This window comes from Lissotriton vulgaris, chromosome 7, assembly GCF_964263255.1.
Source record: "Lissotriton vulgaris chromosome 7, aLisVul1.2, whole genome shotgun sequence".
Classification (NCBI taxonomy): Eukaryota; Metazoa; Chordata; class Amphibia; order Caudata; family Salamandridae; genus Lissotriton; species Lissotriton vulgaris.
Genome location: NC_141695.1, coordinates 1,541,222,348 through 1,541,241,856, shown reverse-complemented (window position 1 = coordinate 1,541,241,856; position 19,509 = coordinate 1,541,222,348). Strand labels below are relative to the sequence as shown.

The following is a 19,509-nucleotide window of genomic DNA, read 5'->3' as shown; positions in this document are numbered from 1 at the left end:
AAGTCTTTCTGCAGTCAACGAGTGCTCATTGAAAGTGGTCATTCAACCCCCCTCCATCCTGCCACATGTGGGCCCTTCTTCTCCAGCAACATTGCTTCTCACCAGTTATGAGTGCCTGGTGGACACCTCATGGTGAAAGCGTGTGGCCACCATTTGCATTTGTCGATCACTCCTTATAATTCAGAGCACCAGGCTCACGCCTTAATTCTGGCTCCATACCAATGATTGCCTGTGTGCACCCTTGGCTTTGTGCCCCTCTACGCCCACCAGAGTGTAAGTATTGTGCCCCAGCCCCTCCACCAGAGTGTACTTTTTATCAGTACTACTATGTGTTTTGAATAAAAGTGAACGGAACAATTATAGGACCAATTCGCAATGAGGTGCAGCAGTTCCTATCGGTGCCCCCACAAGTGGCTTTTCTGATACTGTGCGAAACTTTGGAAAATCAACACTAGCCGCTGTTATTAAAATCTCTTGCACCTTGATGGTCAGTGGTGGTGTGGGAGGATCAGGTGTTTAGTGGACGAATACAGAATATTGCCACTCATCTAATCTTCTTTTACATCCACTACATTAAATCATGTCCTCCATCCTAACATAAGGTGTCCTTCGGCTTCACTGTCTCCATTTGTGTCTGAATTAGCAATCTTTTACCATAAAATAATCCATGGTATTGACACAAGAGTAGTGGCAGTTTTAAAACACAAATGGCAGAGGGAAGAAACATTGTGAGCTACACGGCTCCAAAAATGGAATGATCTCTTGCAAACATCCATGGCACTTGAATGGTCACCTCTTTCAGCCCTTTGTCATACAAACTCAGTGGCCTTCCACCCCTCTTGTCTTTCAGCACTTCAATACGCCAACGGTATTTAAATGTATAAATAAATACATCTTACCTCCCAGCAACCAGAGAATACACGATACAAGGTTTTTCAAAATTAAAAGTTACCCCATACGTCACGGTCTGTAAATAGAAAGATCAGGTTTAAAAAAATGTATTCGATTTTCCAGGCTCCTCTGAACAATTCAACAACAAGTACAGATCGATACTCTCATCTATGAATCTCAGGGGGCATATTATTAAGGACCGGTGTTAAAATTATCGCAGTTTTATCGGCAGGAAATTGCCGATAAAACTGAGATAATGGGCTCGATAATACGCCCTTTTTAATTCACATAGAAGCCCATGTTAACACCAAAACATGGCCTTCTATGGGAATTAACAAGAGCGTATTATCAAGCCCATTATTGCCGTTTTATTGACAGTTTCCTGCCGATAAAACGGCGATAATTTTAACACCGGTCCTTGATAATATGCCCCTCAGTTTTTAATATAACCCATGCCAACCGATATTAGAAAACAGGACCATTAATCTTGTGTGTGAGTGTGAGACACTCCACATTCCAATCACTGTCAGCATCAGTCCACTTTAATAAAAGAGTAACTTGAAAGAAAACTTTCTACTGAAAGGCAAGAGTCAAAATACATCACAGATCAGTAGTAGGTTGATTGGTAATACACATCATTAAAATAATTGAAAGCAATCAGTAGGAAAAGTGAAAAAGACGCCTGCTGAAAAGGATAAAGATGCATCTGTAAAAACACTGAATGGAGAGGGGAAACCGATGAATAAAACGTACCCAATAAACTTAATCCTCCCACCTTCCATGTTGATTACAAAAGAATATAGCTTACGATATAGGTAATCTTTCTTCTAAGGTTTGATAGGTGTTCACGAGAAGTTACTGTGACTTCACCATTAAAAGACAACCCTAGCATCTGCAACAAGAGACCGCAGAATCACAGCAGAAGGGGAACGAGCAGGAAGCCCGTGTTTGCCGCACCAGCAAACAGCAAGAGCCAAGAATGATACTTTTCAGGGTAAGCGTGATCACGCAGGCCTGGTGCCGTATTGCATAAGGTGCCCCGGGGTGCAATGGGCGCTAGCTCGCCCCAGGGTCACTTTGGTATTACAGAAGGGGGCGCAGGCACTTGTGCGTACCCTTCTATAGTACCGATAGTGCTGGGGCACTTAAAGTGCCAGCGCTATCAACAGAGGATGTTCCCTCATTTGCATAGGGCCGTGCCATATGCAAATGAGGGAATTCCTTTGACTTTGCTTTCGTGCCATATTACAGACACTGGTGCAGAGTCAAAGAAGCAATCAGGAGGCGCACTGAGGGGCGCCATTTAAAAGGTGGCGTCCTGTGAGTGCGTCTCCTGACAGAGGCCCTCTGCAGGGGGCAAAGGGGGGCCCATGGACCCCCAGACATTACCTGCTGATTGACATGAGGAATATGAAGAAGTCTAGTTGGCTTAATGAGAGTGGCGCAGTTGGGAACACTCAGGACATCTGTGAGTTCTCCACACATTCACTGGATGGGACGTAGTTGAATGCAGGCGGGTTACATCCAGGCCAGGTGATCAAAAGAAAAACAGGGGCAAGCAAGGATGCTACTCCTTCAGAAAACAGTAGAAGCAGGAATGTTCAGTTTAAAGGTGTGTATAATGTTTATTACAAAAACATAATTTCACATAGTACCTGTTTTTTGGAATATTTGTATCATGTGCAATTTCAAAATGTTAACGCTGATCTCATGATTTTATTTTGCAGGATAAAGGGTTTGCTCCCAAAATGTTGTGTGGTAGCTGTGAAATTGGATGTGTTATTCAGTCTCATTCTGTGACATAGCAATGATCATTTTGTGACCGTAGAAATCTGATGAACAAAATACTGAGTAGGAATCTTCCATGACTTTCATACTTGAAGGCACATCTTGCATGTGATATTCACACAGATAGCATCCCATGTGTAAAACCTACAACTCTCATAAGAATTACGCACGTACTCCAAGGAAAGGTTATGCTATTTTGCACACCCATAGTGCCTGTGTGAGCCAGGGTGTATCATGAGACTGTGGAATTCATAGGCATAAATGAGAAGCAAGTAAGTAGGGCATAGAGGGTGGTGAGGAGGAGCAAGAGATAAAGGATATAGTCAAAACAAAGAGGGAGAAAATGTTAGGAGGGAATAGTGAGAGATGATGAGGAACAGAGGCATGGAGTGTTTAGACAGAGGCCATCAAAGCTGAAAAGAAAATATGCAGAGGTGTACTATCCAAGTACAGGAAGGCATATTGGTTAGGAGAGCAAATGCGAATCTTTCAGTCGGGAGGGAATATATGACGTTATCCCGCAGACAAACAGCCCGCATACCATCAGTCCGCAAAAATAATCCTGCATGTACTATTAGGCCGCAAATTAAAAGAACGAAAACTTTTAGAACGAATATGCCTTTAGTACGCATGCCTTTACAGCGTAAAGGCATGCATGTTAAAGGTATACTCGTTGTAAAAGTTGTAAAGGTAAGTAAAAGTACACTACCCTAACCTACACTACCCTACACTCTAATGTAGCACCCCTGCACCACCCACCCTTGACACACAGTCCTTTTTCTACATTTACACTACCCAGCACGACCCCCCAACACTACCATAAAGCAAATAACTTCCCTACACAAACACTACAACAGTACCTTAATACACTACCCCCAGCATGACCCTACACAAACACTACAATACTACACTAAACCACTACACCCCAGCATGACCCTACACTACACAAACACTACAACACAACCCTAAACCCTAAAACACTACCCCCAGCATGACCCTACACTACACAAACACTACAACACAACCCTTAACCCTAAAACACTACCCCTGCATGACCCTACACTACAACACTACCCTAAACCCTATAACACTTCCCCCAGCATAACCCTACACTACAACACTACCCTTAACCCTAAAACACTACCCCCAGCATGATCCTACTCTACACAAACACTACAACACTACCCTAAACCCTAAAACACTACCCCCAGCATGACCCTACACTATGCAAACACTACAACACTACCCTAAACCCTAAAACACTACCCCGAGCATGACCCTACACTACACAAACACTACAACACTACCCAAAACCCTAAAACACTACCCCCAGCATGATCCTACACTACACAAACACTACAACACTACCCTAAACCCTAAAACACTACCCCCAGCATGACCCTACACTACGCAAACACAACACTACCCTAAACCCTAAAACACTACCCCGAGCATGACCCTACAATACACAAACACTACAACACTACCCTAAACTCTAAAACACTACACCCCAGCATGACCCTACACTACACAAACACTACAACACTACCCTAAACCCAAAAACACTACCCCTGCATGATCCTACACTACAACACTACCCAAAACCCTAAAACACTACCCCCAGCATGACCCTATACAACACTACCCAAAACCCTAAAACACTTACCCCAGCATGACCCTACACTACACAAACACTACAACACTACCCTAAACCCTAAAACACTACCCCCAGCATGACCCTACACTACAACACTACAACAGCACCCTAACCCCTAAAACACTATACCCCAGCATAACCCTACACTACACAAACACTACAACACTAACCCTAAACCCTAAAACACTACCCCTGCTTGACCCTGCACTACAACACTACCCAAAACCCTAAAACACTACCCCCAGCATGACCCAATACAACACTACCCAAAACCCTAAAACACTACCTCAGCATGACCCTACACTACACAAACACTACAACACTACCCTAAACCCTAAAACACTACCCCCAGCATGACCCTACACTACACAAACACTACAATACTACCCTAACCCCTATTACACTTCCCCAGCACGACCCTACACTAAACAACCACCACAACTCTACACTACACTAACACAAAACTACACTACACAATCACTACCCCAGCACGACCCCCACCCTTAAAAATTAATCCAAACCCCCTTACCTCTCTCGTCATCGTCATCGTTTACAACGCAAATGCATTTACCATACATGCCTTTACAACGTATTTCGTTGTAAAGGCATGCGTGATAAAAGCACATGCATTGTAAAAAAATGTGGGATGATGGTATGTGGGATGAATGACATTGCGGATTAATAGTATGCGGCCTGAAAGTCCGCGGGAAAAAAAATGCGGGATAAAGGTTGATTACCGTCGGAAGGGTATATGTAGATGTGATGAGGAGCAAGAAATACAATGTATTTGCCATAAAGGAGGTTACGAGTAAGCATGGGCGCAAAATCCAATCCGCTCGCGGATTTCGCGGATTTCGCGGATTTTCGGCAAATTCACGATCTGCGAACTCCCGCGAATTTGCCAAAAATCCGCGAGTTCGCGAGCGGAATGGATCCGGGGCGCAAAAGTTCAAACTTCAAGCTTGTAACTATTTTAGAATGGCGCCGGCAAGCTGCCAGCACCATTCTAAAATAGTTACTAAGTTAGCTTCAACAGGAAGCACTAATAGATAAAATGCAGGTGCTCGAGCACCTGCTTTATTTGATCTATTAGTGTATCCTGATGAAGCTAACTTAGTAACTATTTTAGAATGGCGCTGGCAGCTTGCCGGCGCCATTCTAAAATAAAACAGGAGTGGGGCAGAGGGCAGAAGGTCACAGAGTGGGGCAGAGGGCAGAAGGGCACAGCAACGAGTGGGGCAGAGGGCAGAAGGGCACAAAAAATGAGTGGGGCAAGGGGCACAAGGGCACAACAGCGAGTGGGGCAGAGGGCAGAAGGGCACAAAAAACGAGTGGGGCAGGGGGCAGAAGGGCACAAAAAATGAGAGGGTGGCAGTGATGATCCGGAGGGCGCATCGCGGTCTTGCACAAAAAAAACCCGCGAACACGCAAAGCGCCCCGCGAACACGGAAAGCGCCCCGCGAACACGCCAAGCGCCCCGCGAATTTGCAAAAATAAAAAAATCCACAAATTTGCGCGAATTCGCGAATTTTGCGGATCGCAAATTCAAAAATCCGCAAATTCGCTGATCGCAAATTCGCCCATGCTTAGTTACGAGGAAATTGGTTAATTTTTTCATCTGAAGAGAAAAGGCACCAGTAGAATTGAAGAGAATGAGGGTATCACAAGAGGTGAGTTTGGTAGGGAATAAACAGAGATGTGGGAGATAGAGTAGTAAAAGATAGGTAGGTCATAAATTAGGATGTTTGTATCTTGCTTCTGGTGGCATTCACTAGTCAATCACTATGCGTGTTGATTTTAGACTTCCTAGCCTCTTCCTACCCTTTAGCTCCTCACATGGATAACCTAGGGCTCCCTTGCAACGCTGGCAACCAGCTGCCTTCTTCCCTCTCCTCCAGGGTTCCAGCCAAGGCCTTCCTCCTCTACTCCCCAGAGTGAGTGAAAATGTGATTGAGGCTGGCTCTGAAAACACAAGGGGGCATGTTATCAAGGGGGTTTATCTCCGCTTTTTTGGCTTTAAAAGCCAAGACAGCGGAGATAAAATTATCTCCCTATTACCTAGCTATCGCTAACACCAGTTAGCGACTGCTAGTAGGAGATAGCGACCATCTTGGGCCCCGCTTTGCATGTCAGTGATATTTATCTCTAATGACATGCAAAGTGGGAGTGCCAAGATGTTAGCGACTGGAAATAGTCGCTAACATCGCTAGCTCCTATTACCAACTTTTGGAGATATTCGCGCTAAGCGCGAATATCTCCAAAAGCTAACACCTTCCCCTGAGCAGTTCTTAGCCATGTTATCCAATGGTAGGTGGATAACATGGCTAAGAGCATTAGCTCGGTAATGCATGAATATCGCTGACTTTTTAGCGATATTCATGCATTTCGGCCGATTTTCATCGCTTAGGAGATACACCTTGATAATAGCAAGGTTCCTAAGCGATAAAAATCGCCGCAGCTCGGCGATAAAAATATCCCCGATAAACCAACATAGCAATAATTATCGCTAGTTGTTGGTAATATGCCCCAAGGTTTACAGAATGCAAGTTAATAGAAGTCAAAAGTGTTTGTTCGTTCCAGGCTGGAATCTATTTAAGTATTGCCATCTTTTCTTGCTGTCTGCAAGTCCTAATGCTTTCCACTAAGTGTGAGTTAATTAGCATGTGCATAATTCTTAGCACATCTCTTATTCTTCCAGGAGGGAATCAGGCTTCTCCAATTTGACTTTCGTGTCCGAGGGATGATTTGAGCAGTCGGCTGGCTAGCAAAATAATCAACTTGACTCAGCAGGATAGCTAAAATCACAAACCTTGTTGGGTACACGAAGGACCGCTAAAATGACCAAATTAGTATTATATTTGCACTGGAGACCTTTTTAAACCTAAGAATTTTTTTTAACCTCTCTTTAGTTTTAGTCAATTTGAAGTTCGCATTTTGGTACAGTCTTTATGTACATTGTGAATGCAATAAAGCACTACTGATTTTTAGTGAAACACTACAGACTCAGACTATTGGAAAAAATAATAGGGACATTTTTATTTTGGATGCTCAGTTAAATTGTAAGGACTATGCAGGCCATGATCATTTAATTAAAGTTCCAATCTGTAGAAGGCCACCTGTGCGAAGATTCTGGGATGAGTGAGACAGTAGTCCCATTCTTCAGCCTGAAAACAAGAGTGTATATAACTACACAAATAGTCAATCTGTAACCGGTGTGGAGCCTCCTAACCTTGTGATAAAATGTGGGGCACTGGTGGTTAGCACTCAAAGCCATTTCACCAGAGCTTACACTGACTGAGACTCAGCTAAACTAACTTACAGAAGAGATCTAAATCTAGGTGAACTGAAATAAAAAATCTATCGAGAGTTAAAGCAGGTCCGATCCGCCAACTTGCAGAGAGTTTGTTCACATGTAATGATAAAGAGACAAGAATAATTGTTGAGTGAGTGAGGATTTATCCAGAGGTGGGACAGCCTGTTATGGGGATGTTTAACTGCAGAAGTCAGTGACAGCAAGGGTTTGGAAGGTATATATGATACATAAACATGTTTATAGAAATAGGTGGGAAGTCATGTGCACAAGAAAGGTGTTGAGGCCAAATGAAGAGGGGTGCCCAGGAAAGGGTTGGACTAGGGAAGAATTTAAAAAAGCATTTGCAATGCAATAGGTCTCGCATTACTGATATTTTGAGGTAATGGCATTGCAAATAATAATGCAAAACCAGTAGCTCATACTTTCAGTGCATTGCAAATTCTTGTGTAGTAAGCAAGGCATTGTATGTCTCGGTGCAGTATTGTAAGCTGCTCCTAAAGGTTCCTAGTGAGCAAGGCAAGGCCATTGTATGCCTCGGTGCAGTACTGCAAGCTGCTCCTAGAGTTCCATAGTGAGCAAGGCACCAGTACCTCATGTCTCGGTGCAGTCCTGAAAGCTGCTCCTGGAGGTACCTAGTGAGCAAGGCACCAGCCCTGCATGTCTCAGTTCAGTACAGAAAACTGTTCATAGAGGCCCCTAGTGAGCAAAGCACCAGCGCTGTATGTCTCAGTGCAGTACCACAAGCTGCTCCAAGATGTCACTAGTGAGCAAGGCACCAGCAATGCATTTCTAGGTGCAGTACAGCAGACTGCTCCTAGACGTCCCTAGTGAGCAAGGCACCAGCACTGCAGACCTCTTTTGGTCACATATGGTACTGCACCCTGAGGAAGATATTGTAAATCCACCCTACCCCTAATGCACTGCATGCAAGACAGTACTACAAGTACATTCAAATAGCTATATCCATATATACAATTAGTAGCTTAGAAATGTGACAAAATAATTACTACATTAATTTCGGATTAGGTTGTACTCTGTTTAGATCTGATGAAGGGAAATTTATAGACGGCCTCATATAAATGTGAGATGTTCTAGTGAGCGAAGTAACCACTGCCAGCCTAGCTTAGGACCAAGTGTGTGTTTTGCCTGAAGCCTTTCAAGAAAATAGTGCATTGAGGCTGCAAGTAAAACCTAGGGAGTAACAATACATGTAACGGGGGAGTCCTCATGGGAGGTTAAGAGAAGAGAATAGGAGGTACTAAGGAGGGACTACTAAGCCTAGTGACCAATGAAAAGCCACCATTTAGAAAGGACAGGGACAGGAGCCAATTAAAAAGATGGGTGGGAAGTGGGAAGAGCTTTATGCACAAATCCTGAATACAGCAAATATTGAGGAGACAGCGCAAGCATTGTCTAGGCAAAACCTAAAAACAAAGGAAAACTATGTAGAAGGCATATGACAAGATCAAGGTAACAGGAGAGGAGGACCTAAGTAAATGTGATGGAGAACAAAGGAGCTGAGGGTACATGTAGAGGTAAGGATGAGAAAGGGTTACATATGCAGAGATGAGGGGATGAAATCCTGCAAGAGCCAAAACTAGGGGTGGGCGGAATTTGCGTAGTCGTGCCACGCAAAGCTCCGCAAAATGGTAAAAAATCTCTGTGAGCATACAGAAATTCCGCAATTTCAAATTTGTTTTTTTTCCTGTTCGCAAATGCAGTTTGCGTGCTCGGGGGGAAATAGCTTGCGAACACGCATTTTGAAAGCGCGGACAAGCAAAAAATTCTGCGAAGCCGCGGAATTTTTGGCAATTCCGCGTTCTCCCCAGAACGCAAAATTACCCAAATTTCACGAGCGGAAACAAATTGACCACCCAGGCCTAGGCAAAACCCAAGAAAAATGGTGGGCAAGGGCAACGTTGTAGCACTAGATGTTCAGTGTGACATAACACTTCACGTGGGTGGCATCAATCTCTTTGAAATCCAGCGAAACCATCCATCCAATCTCCTTGACGTTTTTTACCCCAGTACAACTTTCTATACTAAACCTCTGCCTCCACAAGCAGAAGAAAATCACATAAACATGCTTCTGCGCAAAAGCAACTAGTTCCCATTGGCATCTAATCAGCTCAGTCCCATGATTACTGCAATACTTTACACCCTATTTAGTCTACAACTTTGTTGTTGCTCTTGCATCTCGATTATATTTTAAATTCATAAAAATATTTATTGCAGGCGATGACTATCTTCTAACACTGATCAGCAACCACCTCTGCCTTATGCAAAACCCTTAATTCTCTTTAGCCTCTACCTGTGTCTTTGAACATACACTTGGATTTGAAGATGTTTGTAATTTCAAAATACTACAAAGTTGAAGTGATGTAAAATAGTTACCAAAAGACATTGAATATATTAACTCTATGAGACTCAATGATGGCAGTAGAATGCAGTGCAGAAACCCACCTTCTCAGTGAGTGTCAGTATTGCTTTTTACACCATGATGATAGTTCTAATCTATGGTGATGAGGGTTCAGGTTGGTGGATCAGGAAGACAGCTGAACTTGGGGGGCTGGAGGGGGGTTACATACTTGCACCAGGGTCAATGGCGTCCCTACTAGGCTTCTTCTGTTCATGAGAATTTCTATTTCTTTTTCCAATTCCATACAGTGCATATTACAAAAACGTAGCTACATAGAATGACAAAAATAGTTAATACTCACTGCGGTAACTTTAATGAAAGGTACAGAACTTCCGTTAATAAACACTGCCGCTGTGACATTCTGTGATCCGCTGGCTTTACCTTCAGTAATCACCACAGTAGGCATTCCAGTGAAATTGACTGTAATTTTTTCCACAATAACTGTTTTACCGCAGGTCTGCACATATGTAAAGGACAAGTTGTTTTTATATTGACAAGTATCATCACTTCACTGTATCATGGACACAATAGTACAAGCAGCTTGAGTCAATAGGTTAAAAAAGCTATGAAACAAAGTTCGAAGAATGGAAACACTATTAAAATGGCAGAAATTGATGTGAACTGCATGCCCTGAATAGCAAATCTATGCCTAATGTAAAGAGAGAGTCTTTGCTGGACTTTTTTCTCTCCCCTGAGGGAATTGTTTTGCATGTAGAAGAATGACAACGCCCTGTCAATTTCACACAACACAGGACAGGAAGCAAAGTTGTTGTGCTGCGTAATGTGAAAGGCAGACAGCAGAGATGCTTTGCATTTACATAGATATTGAGCATTTCTGCTCCTTGCGCTGGCGCACTCTGTGAAGCCTAGAGCCAATGCAGGCACTCTTGTACCATAATGCAGCGGTGCCTCTATTACAGGCAGGATTGTTTTTTGTGCAGGAAGAGGACAGGTGCCTGCACAAAAACAATCCTTAAAGGCATTTTCCTCTTTCGGTGTGTGCTTTCAGCTAACAAATGACCCCAAATTCCTTAACACACAGATAATGGATGTTGAGCTTGTATAATAGTGTTTGGTGCCATGACCTACCGACCTGTTCCCTTGGTTCTTCCATGATGGGATTGTAACCTTTGTTCCAGTGGTAAGGAAGACCTTTATCAGCAAGACAAGGAGGCGCTTAACCCTGAACCCTAAACCAAGTTCTGTGGAGTCTAGCCCTGACTGAATGATTGGACCACGACCAGCTGTTTTAAAAAAATCATCAAATCTTAGTCGGGATTAGCCAGGCTTAACACTACCACAGGGGCACAGTAATTTAAGATTTTGATTCTGGTGTCAAGCATTAATTCCTCATCCTAATCACTAGGTCTTAGATTGTCCTTGCCCTGTGAAGGTAGGAAAACGTGTTTCATGAAAATAATTTAAAATAAGCAGTAACAGAGCTTGAGGACGACCGCGCTGAAGAATGTCAACTTTCCTTGGAGATTTGAAAGATGACTCCCCAAGGAATCCTAATTCCCTACTTCCCCAAACAGAATCTAATATGAAACTAGTTTCAGTGCCAACGACAGTGCTATATATCTACCCAAGATGAGGGCGAACCCTAGGTAGTTTACTGGCTCCCCTTTCTTAGTGGGACGCCTCCAAAGAGAGGCTATGGAAAGAATGGGCAGTAATGAGCCGTGGCCGGTAGTGGGAGTACTGGACGAGCGGTGACGTGGGGAGGGGGAGGTGGAGGGGCAGGGTGGGGGGTAGTGATGTATGGATTACGGACTTTAAAAGGCAAGTAAACATACAAATAAATAAAATGAATTTCGTTAGCACACACTGCAGTGTGTGTAACGGAATTCGTTTTATTTATTTTTATGTTTACTTACCTTTTAAAGTCCGTAATCCATACATTACTACCCCCCACCCTGCCCCTCCCTCTCCCCACGTCACCGCCCAGCCGGTACTCCCACTACCGGCCGCGGCTGGCAGTATTGCCTTTTGGGAGGACGTGTTTTGCTTCAAGGACCTCAATTTCAGTGAATTTGATTCTAGCGCACTCTTCAACCACGAAACACACATCTTTTGCAATTGAAAGATAAAAGGAAGCATAACTCACCAATTTGATAGCTTGAGTTAATGTACCAAGGGCAACACCGGCGATCTATGGGGACAATGAATTAGTGCACGTGAATCTCATATTCATGAATGTAAGTTAGACTCAGCAACAATACTGTTATTTATGGAGAAATGAGGACTGAAATATTAACATGTAGAAGACTAACATCATTGTTGGCATCATTCACCGAGCATCTCTGAAAAGGGAACATACCAGACACCAAGTACTTATTATTCCCTAGCAGTGCCCCCAAAGAGTTGCTTGAGTGTTTTATGGGAGGCAAATGATATTACGTTTCCGCGCAGCATTGGATTTATTGTGAAAGGTTTCGCATCGACAACCACCATCGAGGGACTAGGGCTGGGGCCTGAGGAGTCATCTGAGGCTGAATTTACCCAGATAATGCAACTGGTCGCACCTGTCTTGTGGAAATAAATATGAAAAGTGACAGTAAAATGTTGAATTGCATATTTAGAATGTTTAAGATGTTTCATGTTAAATAGCAAATAACACACTTACTTTATATAGAGTCTAAGGAACGCCATTATTTTTCCTTTTACATTTGAATTCTTTATCCTTTTGCATTCTAAGTCTGCTTTGAGTGCCTCTGATTGAGATAAAAGCCCTGGGCGTTGCCTTGTTGTCTTGTTGCCTAATGGCAATCTATACCTCATTTAAGGTCCGGCTTCAGAGCACAGTTATCGCTTTGTCTGATGTGATTAACGGGAAAATAGCTCTACTGGTTTAGTTTTCCTCAAATGTTGATTTTCTTTGGAACGGAGGTTGATTTGACAGACAACTTGTTTCTCTGAAAAAGAGAGCTTGAATTGCACTTTTTGCCTTGTGGGAAAGCTTATGCTCAACCCAGAAAGACTGACTTGGTTAAGGCGACAAGCCAGTGGTCAAAGATAAAAGGCCTGATCTGTTTGTTATGAAAGGTTATGCCAAATGCAATAGGCCTGACTCATTTATTGTGAAAAGCATATGTAAAAGTAAATAGGCCTTTGAGGGAGGGTTCTTATTACACTGGTAAAGCTTGCGGACAAGTACTTTGTTAGAGGAAAACTCACATATTATCATAGTACAAGTGAGTTTGGAAATTGGTTACCCACTGAGACAAACCCTAGGGGTAAGATATGCACCCTGAATATCCATATTATGCTGTTTTCGATAGGCTTGTTTGTTGTTTTACCAGCTGTAATATTGTACACATATACACTTTTAAGACTGCACACCAATAGTAACCTAGTGGAAACTTTATGCAGAACACAGCAAGCCTGAGTCGGTTATTTTAAGAGCTACTAATAAAGGCTGTAGGACTGATTGATGCTTTACAAACTGTTATATCAGTGGCCATAGGTCTAATAGCTTTATTATGAAAATATGCGACAAAAGCAGTCGGCCGGTTTTTTTATATGAACACCATGTGGTAAAGCCAATTAACCTTTCTGGGTGTATTGCTATTACATTGTGTTAAAGACCGTAAACAGATATTGCTTTACATGCATCCTCACAGATTACTATAGCATGCAAGTGTTTTTGTGGTGGTTCCCCCTGACCCTCGTTTCTTCTCAGACAAACCCTACGACATTACATTTGTGGCTGACAATTGCCTTGTAGGTAAGCTCACACAAAATTCACTAGGCCTGAGTTGGTTATAGTGACAACTCAATTATAAAGGTTAGAGGCCTGATTGGCTCCTTGGGAAAATGATTGCCAGATGCCCTAGGTCTGAAATTTGTATCATGAAAAGTTACGCCAAAGTACGTCAGCCTGGCCAATTTATTGTTAAATATATTTGTTAATGCCAGTAAGATTTTAAGGGTGGATTGTCGTTACACTGTGTTAAAGACTGTAGATAGATATTTTGTTACATGGAATCTCATATATTACATTAGCAGGCAAGGGCTTTAGTGTTAGTACCCAGTCTGACAAACACATTCAGGGCCTGATTTAGATCTTCGCAGATGGGACACTCTGTCACAAATGTTACGGATATTCCGTCCGCCATATTACAAGTGTAATAGGATAGACTTTCAAAATGCCCTGGGCACCTGTTCCCATATGTTTTCCGTGTAGTAAACTCCACCATTTCTGGATTAAAATTCAGGAAACCCTAAATGAAATCTTCAACATTGAGATCGCCTTGAATTTGATCATAGTTAACTTAGGCCCCTAGGCCCGCTCTCCCACCCTGAAGCTAAACCAATCCGACATGTGTCTCTTGAACCTCCTACTAACCTTAGTAATAAAAAAACACGTTATGCGAATGGAAATCCAACCATAAACTGTCAAACCACATTTCGTGGCCATGGGTCTGTTTCACGAGAGGCACTGATAATATACTTTCAAACAGCAAATACGCCTGTCAGACATCCCAGAAATGATGGAATAAACTAGATTTATGTATGCAAGAAATCAACCCTCCATGAAAGTATAGTACCCTCATGAGTCTGTAGGTGGAACTTTACCAACTCAACCCCTTGCTTCTGCATGTTATATCAACAAATACCTACCCTCGCATCAAGGCAGTTATATGACAGGGACATCTGTCATTGACGTCTTTTTTCTCGCCCACCTCCTTCTTTTTCGCTCTCTCTCTTGATCCCTATCCTTCTATATCCCGGGGGTCCCTCTTTTGTTACCCACCTAACCCGATCTCCCCCCAGGGTTTGCCTTCATTAATATTTCTTAAACATTCATTAGTATTTTAAATCAATATCAATGAATTACGTCATGTTTTACTCTTGGACGGTTTTGTATACCATTAGCATTTCCCTCATATGATTGTCAAATAATTCCCCTCTCCTCCTTTTACCATCCCTTTGCCTTTCTATCCTCTAGAAATCAACAACATTCAGAGCAATAAACAAAATGAGTTTGAATGCCACCCAGAGTGATTGCCATTGGTTTGGACAATTTTAAAGGATATTTCCCATCACATTTTATGTGCTTGCCCATATTCAGAGCACACTGACAAGAGATTATGCAGACCTAAGGACTCAGTCACACTCTTCATCGCTAAACATAAAGAAAACATACATCGAGCGTCATATCCAAGGAGACTTCACTGTGAGTCGCTAGATTTAAATGGAATATGAAACAATTCTAAAGATGCAGGGGAAAGCATACTCTGAGTCTTGACATTTAAAGAGAAAACACACTATAAGCCTAGTTAGGAGTTGCCTATTTTTTGATGTGGGGATTCTAAGGCATCAGAAACTCCTTTTCTGAGTGATATCGCTGCACCTTATAATCGTCCTTACAATTTATTGATCCTGATATTTTTTGATCGATTTCTGCATGTACATTTGAGTCCAGACCAAATAGCAGTCCATTTGTCAATCCCATTTTCCTCTTGGACAGAGCATTTGGGGGCATATTATCAAGAACGGCGTTAAAAATTATCGCCGGTTTAGCGGCAGAAAACTGCAACTAAAGCGGCGATAATGGGCTTGATAATATGCCTTTGAGAATTCCAATAGAAGTCCATGTTCTGGTGCGAACGTGGGCTGTTATTGGAATTCTCCAGGGCATATTATCAAGCCCATTATCGAAGCTTCAGCAGCAGTTTTCTGCCGCTAAACCGGCGATAATTTTAACGCCGTTCTTGATAATATGCCCCTTGGGTGGTTGTTGCGGTTTAGGGACCTAGTGCTAGAGGCAACCAGCTGTCTTAGGACAGGGGAGTCATATATAAGTCTGGTGAGAACACTGTCAGCCCTCTTGTGGTGCTGGAGGGGCAGGAGGGGCTATGCCCACAGTCCCTGCACCTCTCCAGCCACGTTTTACCTGGCACAGCTCTGCACCCAGCAATATCAGGTCAAGCATTCCTGGATCCAGTATTTCCAGGTCCAGGAACACCACACTACTCACAGAATGTAAAGGCTGCCAAGAGAATCGTCTAGACTTAAGGAGACCTTGCTCTGAGCCTTCAGCTCTAGAGGCACTCCTCTCTGAACCTCCACATCTGCAGAAGCCACACTGTCCTTCAAAATCAAAACTCACTACACTGACCATGAGATATTGAATGATCTGTATTTTGTAAAAGATATTCCAGGCGCTAGTATTCTTTTTGCAATGTAAATGTCGCATTTAGATCCCCAGAAGCCAATCCTCCTCTTAAACAATAATTACCAGACAGTGCATTCTCAAAGCAAGTCTAATCTTTGCAGTGCTCCAACTCCCTTTTCCATGACAGCATTTGCTACAGGCTTTTCAACAAAGAAGAAGAAAAACACATTCCTTTCCATGCCAAGTTTTGATCCTACCCCTTTACCAAACTTTGGTGGTGCAATTCGCAAACGTATCTTGGGTACATAGAACCGCTATTGCAACAGTATCCATTTTGGTATTCCTGAGGATAAATTAGTGCTGGTGTGGTGTCAGCAGTGAAACACAGCTTCCATTTTACCGGTGCACTTTGTGCAACTTCCCACCCCATCCCACACGCGGAACTAGGAAGCGCTTACTTCAAATGCGGCTGTTTTAACGAAGCTCCAAAAGTGGTTTATCATTCCCACAGGTATCCTCCATGTGCATGCTGCGCCCTTCACTAGCGCTGGCGGTTGGAGAGAATGCGTTCCGGGCGCAGGGGGCTGGGGAGTTCCATTTTGATCGATGGTAGGCTGTAAACATAAGGACAACATGTTTAACATTTTATACTCACGTACCAAATAACTTTTAAAAAGTGTGCGTGCCACCAAGTCGCCCCTTAAACACAGCCATTACAGCAACTGCAGTAAATCCCTTCAACATTCAGACGGTGCACAAGCGCATGTGTTTGCACAAACAGGGTCACGTCTAGCGAAAACAGCAGTACATTTCCATGTGCATGACACCCCACTTCGGCAAACATCCCTGGCCTCCTCCACTGACCTACTGGTATATCCTATAGGTTGTTCTTGCATCTGAGCGCAGGGTCAATGTGTGCTGTGGTTCGGCACTTACTGCCAAAACCCACGGGGAAGTCCTCACCACTAGTAGAGATTTTTAATTTCAGGATTGTCAGAGAAACTCATATTTTGGAGCTCAGGGCTCTGTCGAGGTGAGAAAGCCTGCAATATTCCATCAATAAAAGCAGTACAGCAGCCCCAAAGTCTGTTTACCTCCCGACAGCATTTTCGACGTTTGAATTGGGAAACTTAGTAGAAAGAGCATTATGTGTTATATTTGTATTTGGTATTGCTGGAAAGCCCTTCATCCCTGCTGACCCTCTGTCAAAGTTTAGCAATAAACTAGGGACTCCACTTTATTCTAGATTCAACTGAGAAAGGAAATAATAAAATGTGGAGCTGGACTGGTCTTTCATTCCGCTGGGCAGTCCCCAGGTGGGGTGGAGCCCCTAGAGCATGGGTACTCGCAAACATTTGCCCAGGGGCCACAAATTATGGTCTCCGGAGTGTCCGAGGGCTGCACTGATGCCAGCAGTTTGGCAGTAGGGGGTCTGGGTGTGTCATGGATTGTGTAGGGAGGTCTATAAAATGTTAAATAAATGGGCAAGCATTTATTTGCAGGTTAATACATGCTTTTCCTGTTTATTTAAGATGTTTTTCTGAAATATTAGAGATCAACAACTAAACATCAGCTAGTGCTGCTGCTCACTAGAGGGGCCACATGTAAAGTTCAAGAGGACCGAACGTCCCCTGGGCCACACTTTGAGGATCACTACCCTAGCGGCTGGTTGTTATGGCAGGGGTGTTGGGAGGGGGTGAAGAGGACACTCTAGGTACCTCTGTCACTTTCTCCAGATTCGCAAGGATAATTACAGCAGGCACAGGGAGACTTCAAGAGAGTATGAAAGACAGGGATGAAGGGGGAAGTTTGTGAGAAAACAATCAGAGACGGAGAAAAGAGAGGAGAGTAGAGAGATAGAGGATGGATGGAAAGAGGAAATGAAGGGAGCGTGGCTGCTTTGAGCATTTTTGCCATGACTCCCCTTCTTTTGGTTCCCCATTCCAGGCCTACACAGGACCTTCCTGGGTCCCATACTTATTCTGTGACCACCTGCTTTCACTTAATGCTTTTATGATATTTTTTTTATTTTTTGGGTATGGGGCATCTGGTTCCAGCTCCCCATGTTTTGTTAATTGGGAAAAAATCCAAGCAAAGGATAGTGCATTGATAAAGTCCCTGACACATCACTTCCTATCCCAGTTGTACAATGGAGAAATGGCAAAGGGTATCAAAAGGCAGTGTGGCTTGGAAACTGGTGCATCCTCTGGTATTCAGTCCCAATTTGCTAAATCAACAAAGAGCACACAAAAGACGCACTACAATTCTAAAAGTGGCTTGATAAATCTTACTTAGCAGTTGCGTCGCCATTTACTCCCATCATGCTGTGCAAGGGTGACACAACTGCTTAATGAAACTGCCCCTAAGTTTTGGAGTTATAACGTAGCAGCCCTTTTTGCCGCCATTTTCCCTGTCCCACTCGTTTTCTTCTGCCTTTTAAAGTAACCCCTTTTGCTTTGACAGTTGCGGGCTTTTGTTCAACTTCTACTGCCCAGAATGGAAGGCATTTAAATAAATCTGTTTTGGCCTTTGTTTCTCTCTTCCACCACCCAGCCTGCCCGACTTTGCCGACCGAGCACAGTTCCACAGATTTTTTGTTCACTTCGACCTTGATCAGATAGCATACCATGCCACCACTTACCTGAAGCTGTAGAACAAAAATATTATTGCTAGTAGTCGTCATGTTCACAGCTGTGTATTTGCAGGACCCCATGTTGTTGCCCATCTGTATAGGAACTACATAGGATATAAAGAGATGTCAATTGAAAGCCTGTGGCAAATATGGCAGAGCACACATTAGGAGCAGATTAGATAGATAGCTCACATCAGTGACTGGTGTTTGTGCTCCTACTGACCTGACACAGCCCTCCTTGCCCCAATCTGACTTTGTTTCCCGTTAGAAACATTAAGGGCTAAAGGTCAATTTCCACCTTATTTATGAAATCAACAGCGGGCTACAGGAAGCAGAGACATTTTATGGCATTGGGAAAGTAGGCACTGCCCCAGTGTCTCAGCCTTCCAAGGGCTCACTCGTAAGCTCTGTTCTGCAGACAGTACTGCCCCGATGACATTGAATGATTCTTAGACACATAACTTTTTCCTTTAATATATTTTTTAGTCAGCTAATGTGTGAAAATGTATTACAAACATTTTTCTGAAAAATGTTTCTATTTTTCAACACCATGTAACATCCTTTAAAATGTTACTTTCAGATTAAAACAGAACCTCTCATACGGGAAATGGTAGGGGGTCACAGAGATTATTTGCAATAATATTAGTGAGCTGTTGCTGCATTACACTATTGAAAACATGTGGAACAG

At 43.1% G+C, this 19,509-nt stretch overlaps 1 protein-coding gene across 1 annotated transcript in view; it reads right to left on the bottom strand.

Annotated features, from left to right (window-relative positions):
• LOC147705962 (uncharacterized) overlaps positions 1-19,509 on the bottom strand; it is a 118,108-nt gene that overhangs the window by 41,271 nt on the left and 57,328 nt on the right. Inside the window, exons 3-7 of the mRNA XM_086932427.1 lie at positions 18,831-18,925; positions 16,648-16,803; positions 12,176-12,220; positions 10,370-10,525; positions 900-967 (exon numbers count right to left, since the gene is read on the bottom strand). Of these exons, the coding sequence (XP_086788553.1) occupies positions 900-967; positions 10,370-10,525; positions 12,176-12,220; positions 16,648-16,803; positions 18,831-18,925 (520 nt within the window). The remainder of the gene's footprint in view (positions 1-899; positions 968-10,369; positions 10,526-12,175; positions 12,221-16,647; positions 16,804-18,830; positions 18,926-19,509) is intronic.